Genomic DNA, 13,292 nt, shown 5'->3' on the forward strand with positions numbered 1-13,292 from the left:
CCCAAGGACACTAAGACAGTCGTGAAGAGGGCACAACAATGCCTATTCCCACTCAGGAGACCAGAATATTTGGCAATATTTGGCATTTTGACAATTATTCAAAGGCTACTCAAACTATTCGGATTAACGCCTGCATTAGCTGCTGCTACTTGCTGTTTATTAGCTATGAATAGTCACTTTACCCCTACCTACAGTACCAGTCAAAAGTTTGGACACACCTACTCATTCAAGGGTTTTTGTTTATTTGTCTATTTTCTACATTGTAGCATATTAGTGAATACATCACAACTATGAAATAACACACATGGAATCATGTAGTAACCAAAAAAGTGTTAAACAAATCCAAATATATTTTATATTCTTCAAAGTAGCCACCCTTTGCCTTGATGACAGTTTTGCACACTATTGGCATTCTCTCAACTGGCTTCACCTGTAATGCTTTTCCAACAGTCTTGAAGGAGTTCCCACATATGCTGAGCACTTGTTGGCTGCTTATCCTTCACTTTGAGGTCCAACTCATCCCAAACCATCTCAATTGGGTAAAGGTCAGGTGATTGTGGAGGCCAGGTCATCTGATGCAGCACTCCATCACTCTCCCTCTTGGTTAAATAGCCCTTAAAACAAATGATAGTCCCACTAAGTGCAAACCAGATGGGATGGCTTATTGCTGCAGAATGCTCTGGTAGCCATGCTGGTTAAGTGTGCCTACTAAATTAATCACTAGCATTGTCACCAGCAAAGCACTCCCACACCATCATATCTCCTCCTCCATACCAGACTCACTCTGCGTCTCACAAAGACACATAGGTTGGAACCAAAAATGTAACATTTTAAACACCGGTTTAATGTCCATTGTTCGTGTTTCTTGGCCCAAGCAAGTCTCTTCTTGTTATTAGTGTTATTCTTTGCAGAAATTCGACCCATGAAGGCCTGATTCAAGCAGTCCCCTCTGAACAGTTGATGTTCAGATGTTTCTGTTAACTTGAACTCTTTGACGCATTTATTTGGGCGGCAATTTCTGAGGCTTGTAAATCTAAGGACCGTCCGTATTCTCTGCAGCAGAGGTAACTCTGGGTCTTCCTTACCTGTGGCGGTCCTCATGAGAGCCAGTTTAATCATATTGCTTGATGGTTTTTGCGACTGCACTTGAAGAATCTTTAGAAGTTTCCAGATTGACTGACCTTCATGTCTAATGATGGACTGTTGTTTCTCTTTGCTTATTTGAGCTGTTCATGCCATAATATGGAGTTGGTCTTTTACAAAATATCTTCTGTATACCACCCCGACCTTGTCACAACACAGCTGTCAAACGCATTAAAAAGGAAATCAATTCCTCTATTTAACTTTAACAAGGCACACTTATTAATTGAAATGCATTCCAATTGACTACATCATGAAGCTGGTGGAGAGAATGCCAAGTGTGCAAAGCTGTCATCAAGGCAAAGGGTGGCTACTTTTAAGAATCTCAAAAATAAAATAAAATTTTTGGTTACCACATGATTCCATGTGTGTTAATTCATAGTTCACTATTATTTTACAATGTAGAAAATAGTAAAAATAAAGAAAAACCCTTGAATGAGTATGTGTGTCCAAACTTTTGACTGCTACTGTACATGTACATATTACCTCAGTTAACTTGTCTTACCCTCACCCCTGCACATTGACTCAGTACTGGTACCCCCTGTATATAGCCTTGTTATTGTTATTTTATTGTGTTACTTTTTTTAACTTTAATTTTTTTTAAACCTGAGGCAGACAGTCCTTTAATATTTTCTGAACTCTTGTTTTTCTTAAAACTGCATTGTTGGTTAAGGGATTGTAAGTAAGAATTTCACGGTAAGGTCGACAACTTTTGTCTTCAGCGCATGTGGCAAATACAATTTCATTTGATGCACACACACACACACACACACACACACACACACACACACACACACACACACACACACACACACACACACACACACACACACACACACACACACACACACACACACACACACACACACACACACACACACACACACACACACACACACACACACACACACACACACACACACACACACACACACACACACACACACACACACACACACACATGCAGAGAGAGAGAGATAGAGTTCTATGGGAGTGTAGTGTATCTCAGATGACCTGAACCATGTTAACACGTGACCAGGTCCTTGCTCTTCTCTAACCTCTCCACCCTGCTGCAGTCTGTGTGTCATATCAGGATCAAAGAGCTGGCATGGAATTGGTTTCATTGTCCTTCCCAGCAACACCTGTCATCAATCACACTAACAAATTGACCTGTAATGAATGCAGAGGGGAGGGTGAGAGGAGTAGGAGAGGGGGAATGGGGTAGAGAGAGAGAGAGAGAGAGAGAGAGAGAGGTGTAGTAGAGAGACAGGGAGAGTCACATAGAGACTTAGAGAGAGAGGGGAGGGGAAAGGGAGAGAGATAGGTAGAGAGGGAGTGATAAAGAGAGAGCCACTCAGAGAGTGAGTGAGAGAGAGGGGATAAAGGCAGAGAGAGGTAGAGTGAGTAGGAGAGAGTCAGAGAAAGAAGGAGAGAGAAAGATGAGAGTATATCGATGAGGTCTGACAGGAGAAATAGCTATCTGGCTGTTGTAAGAAGGAAGGATACCTTCAGGATACAGTAGCAGTGTGATACAATGTGATGCTGTACAATGCCATCAGCTCACTGCCTTTAAGAGCACTTATAACCATGCAAAAACCCATCATAAAAATTCATAGTCATTGTCATTTGGAAGAGACAGTAACCCAGTTTCCCTGGCAAACATAGGGTTTCACTGGATCCAAGCCAGTCAAATGGGGGCAGTGTTTCTGGGGTCTCTCATTATCTTCTTCATGTCTAGATTCAGATTAAGAGTGTTTAATAGGACAGGGTTGCAGGTGTGATTGCAGTGTCCAGTGAAAATCTTAGGCTCTGAGCTCGAACATGCAGGACTAAATGAAATAAAATAATACATCATAACAACTGTGGCAGTGATGAATAAATAAACGTCCATTGGGGTGGAGGCAGATTAGACTGTTGGGGGGGGGGGGTGACCATAAAGGGAGCAGAATGACCATTGATGATGTGTGGGGACCAAATGAAAGAAAAATATCTATAATATACATATTAACAACTACAATAGTGTTTAATATCGTTGGGTTGGGGGGTCCTTAGGAGGAGCAGCATGTAAGGTAAGTGACCGTGACGGGGGGAAATGTCAATAGAGGGAGTAGCAGCTATTGTTAGCTGTCAATGAATTAGACTATCTGCCAAATCAATCAATAATACACTAAGAGAGAGCAGTAGATCCTACTCCTTTTACCCTAGATGATCACTATACCGGATCTCACTGACTGTTTCTGCATTTTTGTGTGTGCGTGCGTGCGTGCGTGTGTGTGCGTGCGTGCGTATGCGTTTGTGCGTTAAGAGTCTGGTGAGCTGGATCCAGAGATTGCCAGGCTGAACTCCCTGGGTTTCAGTGGCTGTCTGTCGGTGGTCCAGTTTAACTCCATCACTCCACTGAAGGCAGCGCTACTCTACCCAAACACCAGCCCAGTCATAGTGACAGGACCCCTAGCTGAGTCCACCTGTGGTTCCTCATCTCCAGCCAATACCTACCCAGCCGAAACCACACACCCCCTATCAGGTAAGAGGGGAGGATTCAAGTTGTCCTTAGCTATTCTGGTGGGTGGAGTCTTTGGTGAAGGGCGGGACTCTCTCTCTTTCTGTTTGAGTGCTTTTTGTTTTGCTTTAACTCCACTTGAGAATCTCCACTTTTTTTCTGAACTGCTTTTCAAACTTTATCAAGGGCCCATTTAATAAGTACACCATCTTCCTTGATCATTAACTGAGAATGGAACTGATTACACTGTGGCAGATTAGTTAATTAATTTCTACGAGAGAGATTTCTCATTTGCATCATCTTTCTTTCATGGGCATCCTCATGCAGTTTATGACTGAGGGCGTAGTATTAAATGAACCCTGCATAGACTGATGATGACTTCTGCTACTGATTCCCTCTCTCTCTCTTTTGTCTTCCTTATCCTTCATTTTCTCCTCTATCTCTATTTCTTTTTCTGCTGTCTCTCGCTCTCTATCTCTCTGTGTCTTTCTGTGCATCTCTCTGCTGTAGACCATTCAGGTACAGTAGGTACTGGTGAGCCTATAGTTAACGCAATCAAGAGTGACTCTGCATTGATTGGAGGTAACAGGAACAGGTTTCTCATATCACAATAAACCATAGTTGTATTTAGTGAAACAACATAATGGCAGGTATTAAATTATCCTGGTCAAAATAGAGAATGTTGGGCCTCCCGGGTGGCGCAGTGCACGGCAGTGCTAGCTGTGCCACCAGAGATTCTGGGTTCGAGTCCAGGCTCTGTTGCAGCTGGCCGCGACCGCGAGGCCCATGGGGTGGCGCACAAGTGGCACAGAGTCTTCCGGGTTAGGGAGGGTTTGGCTGGCAGGGATATCCTTGTCTCATCGCGCACTAGCAACTCCTGTGGCGGGCCGGCCGCAGTGCACGCTGACCAGGTTGTCAGGTGTATGGTGTTTCTTCCGACACATTGGTGCGGCTGGCTTCCGGGTTGGATGGGCATTGTGTCAAGAAGAAGTGCGGCTTGCCTCTCCCGTGCCCGTACGGGCGTTGCAGCGATGCGACAAGACTGTAACTACTACCAATTGGATACCACGAAATTGGATACAAATAGAGAACGTTGATAATACCAGGCTCACTTGCAAAATACAGGGCACTCTGTCATTTTTGGGACACTGAAGCATTTTTTTCTTCTTTTGACTATATACTGTATTTCAAAAGTGAAATCAAACAATGACTATGAGGTTAAAGTGCAGACTGTCAGCTTTAATTTGAGGGTATTTTCATCCAAACCGTTTAGAAATTACATAATGAGTTAGAAAGTTGCTGTTGGACATAATATCATACCCCTCAAAAAATGCTAACCTACACTGTTATTGTAATGGTTCGAGGTTCTTGGGGGTATGATATTTGTGCGACTGTAACTTTCTAACTCATCATTATTCACGATTCATTCAGGATGATCTGTGATCACGATAGCATCCACATTTAATGTAGAAGTGTTTAGAAACACGTTCTATTGTTATTTACAATAAAAGTTACTCCAAAATGACACAATACATTATTTAGCATTAATTTCTATTGGGCACAAAATAATCTTAAACACAACCAAAACAAAGAGCAAATGCATCCCACAAATGTGTAGAGTGACAAGCTTGATGTAATCATTGGGTGCTATGAATATTGGAACAAATATCATTTTTTACTACTTGAATACAGAAATAAGTGAATTTGTCCCAATACTTTTGCTCCCCTGAAATGGGTGCACTATGCACAAAAAGTGTTGTAATTTCTATACCCGAAATAGATGACAATACCCTCAAATTTAAGCTGACAGTCTGCACTTTAACCACAAATCATGTTTTGAGTTCAAATCCAAACTTTTGGAGTATAGAGCCAAAATAAGAAAAAATGCTTCACTGTCCCATTAATTACAGAGGGCACTGTATTCGTTTTTCTAGGAGACAACCCTGTATAATTCCAATTTTAATTAAATAAATGAAATATTTCAGCAATTGATATGGCATATTTGCAGCATCACATCACAAAAACTTTTAAGCGACCATCGCCACAGATTCAAAGTCAAGGTTGATTAATTCCCATCCGTTACAATTGCTGGAATGTAGAAAGTAGTTCAAAGTCGTCCTTATACAGGCTGATTCAGTGGCAACTGCACAAAGGACACCAAAACTAATTAAACGTTTAAATAAATTATTTGCTGATTAAGGAACGTTTTACAGCTATCTTCAAATACTTTGTCATTTTAAAACCACTGTAATATACCATTGAATTGGGTCTGGCCGTACTCTGGCATCCTAATAAGATATTTCATTTTCTCTTGATAATGAAATGCACCATGCATAGCATAGCAGTGTACAAGGACTGTAGCTAAGGTTTATGAAATGAATGCCTGCGACATTTGCGAGAATTGAACTGGATTTCTTTGTGCAGTGCCGTGCCTTGCACAGAGAGGAACCATGGCTTTCAGAAGCTTGCGTAATGCCTTTTTAGAGTTTAGATTAGCAACAGAAATCAGACAGGCTGGGTAATAGCAATGAAATACCCACAGGATACATTGCCATATTATTTCTGTTAAGGCTCCCATGCCATGTTTCACAGAGCAAAACGTGGAGTTGAGAAAGGCATTCATGTGGTCTCAAAGCCACTGTGCTTTCTCTGTCTTTGCTTCTGAAACCCATGCAGATGTCACAGTTACACAATATATCATAATTGCTTGCTAGTTAGAATTCTTTAGTTGTTCTCCAAAAAAACCTGATTCTCTTGTCGAAGTGCATTTTTTTCTGTAACACCATAAGGAATAGTGAATTTTAATTCATTTTGATTCGAAATAAGTGCCCTTTTATTGTTTCGTAACTCCATATTTTGTACTCCTCTGCAGGTGTGATTGCTGTAGTGATATTTGTGATTCTGTCTGCGTTGGCAGTAATGGTAAGGTTCCTGTATCGACGGAAAGAGACGTTCCACAGACAAGAACCCAAAAGCATCAAACCTGAGGCAGATAGTCCTGAGTTCCCTTTCCACAGCGAGCCCACCTCACAGAACGTACTAAGTGAAAACCAAAAGGAGTATTTCATATAGCTCCATCTGTCCACCCCCGGACTTTCTCAATTTTTGACTTATCCAGTGAATCTGATTAAGGAAGTACAGAAATGCCTTCCAAGCCCTAGAGACATTATTTACATTCACAGTGCATTACACACACATGCAGTAAAAGACCCTCAGCAACAGTCAAAACAAGATGGCTGACCAAAATGTGGAGAAGATAAAAAAAAAAAAATTTGTTGATGTATTGTTCTTTCTTGTTTTACCGGGTGTTGTTTTTTTATATTACTACACTGAACAAAAATATAAACACAACGTGTAAAGTGTTGGTCCCATGTTTCATGAGCTGAAATAAGAGCCCATAAATGTTCCATACGCACAAAAAGCTTGTTTCTCTGAAATGTTGTGCACAAATTTGTTTACTTCCCTGTTAATGAGCATTTCTCCTTTGTCAAGATAAACCATCCACCTGACAGGTGTAGCATATCAAGAAGCGGATTAAACCGCATGATTATTACACAGGTGCACTTTGGGACAATAAAAGGCCACTAAGATGTGCAGTTTTGTCACATAACACAATGCCACAGATGTCTCAAGTTTTGAGGGAGTGTGCAATTGGCATTTAATGTTCATTTCTCAACAATAAGTTGCCTCCAACATCACTTTTGAAGAATTTACAGTATGTTCAACCAGCCTCACAACCGCAGAGCATGTGTATGGCATCGTGTGTGCAAGCAGTTTGCTGATGTCAACGTTGTGAACAGTGTGCTCCATTGTGATGGTGGGATTATGGTATAGGCTGGCATAAACTACGGACAACGAACACAATTGTATTTTATCAAGTGGCAATTTGAATGCAACAAAATACCGTGAAGAGATCCCGAGGCCCATTGTGAGGCCCATTTTTTTTTTATGTATCTGTGACCAAAAGATGCATATCTGTATTCCCGGTCATGTGAAATCCTTAGATTAGGGCCGAATGAATTTATTTAAATTGTCTGATTTTCTCATATGAACTGTAACTCAGTAAAATCAATGAAATTGTTGCATGTTGTGTTTATATTTTTGTTCAGTACAGGTACTGGTGATATGACACAGCAGTGTTAATGATATAGACATTGAAAGGTGTTGATACTCTCATTCATGGGACTGTAAATATTCTTAAAAATGTAAATGTTGAATTAATTAATGTCTTTATAACAATCGCTGTCTAATATTCTTCTCCGGTGATACAATACCTAAAAGATGATAATAACATACACTAGAGGGATTTATATGTACCTGCAGTATGGTTATGAAGATGAAAATAAATGTTTGGACTATTGAGTTTAAAATATTTTGCTATTATATTGATGAATGTTGGCTTCATTAACATGTCTGAGCCATGCAGAATCCCTCTAAAGTACACGCCACATATAGTACTGTGTATTTACATATTTCCAATATGGCACACCAACTTTCTCTGGTACCACAGTAAAAGCATCAGATCAAACCAATCTACCAAAATACATATAACCCTTTAGAAATGGGTATGACTCAAGCAGAGGGGTGGGGGGGTGGAGGGGGGAAATCCCCCCCCATCCCCCCTACAATTTGCACCCTGCATAGCAATGATAATTGAACAAATGAAAATAACAAAAACTCCACTGACAAAACTTGTATGTTAATACAGTATTATGTTCCATACAGTATGTTCATTTGGTGGGGGGGGACTTTTCTGTACTTCAGACAGTTCCTTTGCAAGCATTACCTGTAATTTTATGTGCTTTCTCTGCATTATCCTGGACAAAAATAAAGCATTACCATTTAAACACCGCTTCCTTACCTCCCGCAGGTAGACCACTTTAACAGATCAAGTTCTCAAAAAATCCAGAAGTCAAAACACAAGGCTTGCTCTAAAATATTCTGTCTGATTGTTACCTTCCTTTTATTGACGACGCAGGAGAAGTATTTAATATTTTTTTAAATGCTAATCTCTATGAAAATACATGGTTTGGTTTGCCTTACAGACAGACAGTTCGGGTGGCATAGTGATCCACAGGTAACAAGGGGATAATCAGAGGAAAGTAATCTGTGAGACGCTGACAGAGAAGAAGAGAATACCTCTGATGAAATGGTAGCACTTCAGTTTACAGTGCTGAATTCGTTTATTTTTTTTATTTCACCTTTATTTAACCAGGTAGGCAAGTTGAGAACAAGTTCTCATTTACAATTGTGACCTGGCCAAGATAAAGCAATGCAGTTCGACACATACAACGACACAGAGTTACACATTGAGTAAAACAAACATACAGTCAATAATACAGTATAAACAAGTCTATATACGATGTGAGCAAATGAGGTGAGATAAGGGAGGTAAAGGCAGAAAAAGGCCATGGTGGCAAAGTAAATACAATATAGCAAGTAAAACACTGGAATGGTAGATTTGCAATGGAAGAATTTGCAAAGTAGAAATAAAAATATTGGGATGCAAAAGAGCATAATAAATAAATAAATACAATACAGTAGGGAAAGAGGCAGTTGTTTGGGCTAAATTATAGGTGGGCTATGTACAGGTTCAGTAATCTGTGAGCTGCTCTGACAATTGGTGCTTAAAGCTAGTGAGGGAGATAAGTGTTTCCAGTTTCAGAGATTTTTGTAGTTCGTTCCAGTCATTGGCGGCAGAGAACTGGAAGGAGAGGCGGCCAAAGAAAGAATTGGTTTTGGGGGTGACTAGAGAGATATACCTGCTGGGGCGTGTGCTACAGGTGGGAGATGCTATGGTGACCAGCGAGCTGAGATAAGGGGGGACTTTACCTAGCAGGGTCTTGTAGATGACATGGAGCCAGTGGGTTTGGCGACGAGTATGAAGCGAGGGCCAGCCAACGAGAGTGTACAGGTCGCAATGGTGGGTAGTATATGGGGCTTTGGTGACAAAATGGATTGCACTGTGATAGACTGCATCCAATTTGTTGAGGAGGGTATTGGAGGCTATTTTGTAAATGACATCACCAAAGTCCAGGATTGGTAGGATGGTCAGTTTTACAAGGGTATGTTTGGCAGCATGAGTGAAGGATGCTTTGTTGCGAAATAGGAAGCCAATTCTAGATTTAACTTTGGATTGGAGATGTTTGATATGGGTCTGGAAGGAGAGTTTACAGTCTAACCAGACACCTAAGTATTTGTAGTTGTCCACGTATTCTAAGTCAGAGCCGTCCAGAGGAGTGATATTGGACTGGCGGGCAGGTGCAGGTAGCGATCGGTTGAAGAGCATGCATTTAGTTTTACTTGTATTTAAGAGCAATTGGAGGCCACTGAAGGAGAGTTGTATGGCATTGAAGCTTGCCTGGAGGGTTGTTAACACAGTGTCCAAAGAAGGGCTAGAAGTATACAGAATGGTGTCGTCTGCGTAGAGGTGGATCAGAGACTCACCAGCAGCAAGAGCGACCTCATTGATGTATACAGAGAAGAGAGTCAGTCCAGGAATTGAACCCTGTGGCACCCCCATAGAGACTGCCAGAGGTCCAGACAGCAGACCCTCCGATTTGACACACTGAACTCTATCAGAGAAGTAGTTGGTGAACCAGGCGAGGCAATCGTTTGAGAAACCAAGGCTGTTGAGTCTGCCGATGAGGATGTGGTGATTGACAGAGTCGAAAGCCTTGGCCAGATCAATGAATACGGCTGCACAGTAATGTTTCTTATCGATGGCGGTTAAGATATTGTTTAGGAACTTGAGTGTGGCTGAGGTGCACCCATCACCAGCTCTGAAACCAGATTGCATAGCAGAGAGGGTATGGTGAGATTCGAAATGATGGGTAATCTGTTTGTTGACTTGGCTTTCGAAGACCTTAGAAAGACAGGGTAGGATAGATATAGGTCTGTAGCAGTTTGGGTCAAGAGCCACCCCCTTTGAAGAGGGGGATGACCGCAGCTGCTTTCCAGTCTTTGGGAATCTCAGACGACACAAGCTAGTAATAGGGGAAGCAAAAAGATTGTCTAGCCCGGCTGATTTGTAGGGGTCCAGATTTTGCAGCTCTTTCAGAACATCAGCTGACTGGATTTGGGAGATGGAGAAATGGGGAAGGCTTGGCGAGTTGCTTTGAGGGGTGCAGTGCTGTTGACCGGGGTAGGGGTAGCCAGGTGGAAAGCATGGCCAGCAGTAGAAAAATGTTCATTGAAATTCTCAATTTTCGTGGATTTATCAGTGATGACAGTGTTTCCTATCTTCAATGCAGTGGGCAGCTGGGAGGAGGTGTTCTTATTCTCCATGGACTTTACAATGTCCCAGAACTTTTTTGAGTTAGTGTTGCAGGAAGCAAGTTTCTGCTTGAAAAATAAAATCTCTGCTTGAAATAACGGTAATGTCTGGACAACAAGCGAATAAGACTGCAATGAACAGGTAAGAACACGTTAATAATCTGTTAGTAGTTTGTATGTAGCTGCTAAGTACTGATGTAAAGTGATATGTATTTTCCTTTTTGTTATGAAACAATTATTAATTAATGAAGAATTATCAATAATAGAGGCTAATAAGCAGAAGTTATGTAGTAAGTATTTAAGGCCATGTGAAAAATCTGTTTATGTGCCCTTGAGCAAGGCACTGAACCCTAATTTGCTCCAGGGGTTGTTGTACTTCTATGGCTGACCCTGAAAAACATCACATTTCGCTGCACCTATCCAATGTATGTGACAATAAAAACATCTTTACCTGTATTTTTTTTGTAATTCAGAACTGTTTTATTCAGACTATCTAAGAATATTACTGTTACTAGTAGCTAGCTCTGGTCCACACTAGCTCTGGTCCAGGGCATAGCTAGTAACTCTGGTCAACTCTAGCTCTGGTAGCTAGCTAGCTCTGGTCCGCAATAACTAGCATTATTGCCCTGACCCAGGGTGTAGCCAGTAGCTAGCTAGATAGCTCTGATCCGCACTAACTAGCTCTGGTCCAGAGTGTTGCTAGTAGATTAAGAGAGCTCGCCTGCACTAGCTCTGATCCAGGGTGCATCAAATAGCTAGCTAGCTAGCTTTGGTCCAGCTCTCATCCAAAATGTAGCTTGTAGTTAGCTAGCTCCGGGCTGCACTAATTAGCTCTGGTCTAGCTCTGGTCTGCACTACATAGCCCTGGTCCAGGACGTAGCTAGTAGCTACCTATCTCTGGTCCGAACTAGCGCTGATCCTCACTAGCTCTGGTCCAGAGCGTAGCTAGCTACTTAGCTAGTAGATAGCTAGCTAGCTAGTTAGTAACTAGGTAGTAGCTACGCTAGCAGCTATCAAAAATATTACTGTTGATTACTTTTGAATAATAGTACTTAAGATAATTAAATACTTTTAATGTTTTCTAGCAACTGTATTATATGAGTCTGCTTCGATGCTTGCTGAGGAGAGGTGTGTGCAGCGTGGAAAAGCTTGCCATTTAATGTAATTGGCTTTACACTGCAATTTATTCAATGTAGGTATTTCATCTCAGCCAGTAATAAAAGACCAGAACCACTAGCAGTGTGTCCTGGTTCCAGTCAATCTACATGCACCACAACACAACGCAGGTCCACTGCCAGAGAGCGCAGTAAGCAGTGCATTCAAACATACTGTTGGGCAGAAATTGCATGAAATTAAGTCTGATATACCTAAAAGTAAAGTTATAAAGAAAGACAGTGGGGTACACAGAAACTATGGTGAAACTATTAAGAAAACTGTAGGCTATTACACTATTATTTATCATTAGGCATGTCAGAGGCTTGAAAAATGAGTGAATGGATTTGAAAGCGGGTGGTATAGCCCATCCTCCAAAATGCCATGTGGCTAAACGAGAACACTGACATTTTGCCAAGGCAGAGATGAATGGCCCACACCGAGACGCTCACGGACAGCAATGGATGCATAAATTCTGGCCTAATGACAATCGCCAAATGTCATTACACTTTGTGGTGTTTTGTGTAGCAGATGTCTCTTTCCATTCACCACTGTTTGGAGGCTGGAAATATGTCGTGAGTGGATGAACCTGCACGGGTAGCCTGGTAAAGGAGCCCTTTTAAGTGATTGACAATCAGATGAAAACATGACGGCTGGTTGTGTATATGCCACAATAAAAGGTCATAAATGTTAAAAGCTGAATGACAAATCTTTACGACTACACTCTTGGAAAAAAGGTGCTAAGTAAAACTGTAGAGGGTTCTTTGGTTGTCCCCATAGGGGAACCCTTATTGGTGGTTTGTAGAACCCTTTGCAGAGAAACCTCTATGTAGGGCTCTTCAAAGAACCCCCTGTATATGGTCCTAACTAGATCCCTCTATGAAGGGTTCTGCATAAAACAACTCTATGAAGGGATCTACTAAGAATCTTTGGACGGTTCTTCCTACTGCAGAAACATGCCATGCTATTGTTTGAGGAGAGCTCCAAACAACAAAACCCTTTTCTCATGTTTGATAAAGGTGAAATGTGTACTAACATTCTGAAATCTTGCTCTGATTTATCATCCAAAAGGTCCCAGAGATAACATGAAGTGTCATTTTGTTAGATAAAATCATTTTTCATATCCTAAAAATGTCCATATAGCATGCACAATCGATTTTGTATTTCCACTCATTCAATTTGCAAAGAAAGGAATCTGTGAAATTCTAACCCTAAATATTATTTC

General features: G+C 41.3%; 1 protein-coding gene across 1 annotated transcript in view; it reads left to right on the plus strand.

Annotated features, from left to right (window-relative positions):
• The window catches only part of LOC124047774 (contactin-associated protein-like 4), a 212,085-nt gene extending 205,015 nt beyond the window's left edge, over positions 1-7,070 (plus strand). Inside the window, 3 exon segments of the mRNA XM_046368083.1 lie at positions 3,446-3,664; positions 4,151-4,222; positions 6,513-7,070. Coding sequence (XP_046224039.1) covers positions 3,446-3,664; positions 4,151-4,222; positions 6,513-6,712 — 491 coding nt within the window. The 3' untranslated portion in view covers positions 6,713-7,070.
• Positions 7,071-13,292: the final 6,222 nt, after the last annotated feature.

This window comes from Oncorhynchus gorbuscha, linkage group LG11 (genome assembly GCF_021184085.1).
Source record: "Oncorhynchus gorbuscha isolate QuinsamMale2020 ecotype Even-year linkage group LG11, OgorEven_v1.0, whole genome shotgun sequence".
NCBI classification, from domain to species: domain Eukaryota; kingdom Metazoa; phylum Chordata; class Actinopteri; order Salmoniformes; family Salmonidae; genus Oncorhynchus; species Oncorhynchus gorbuscha.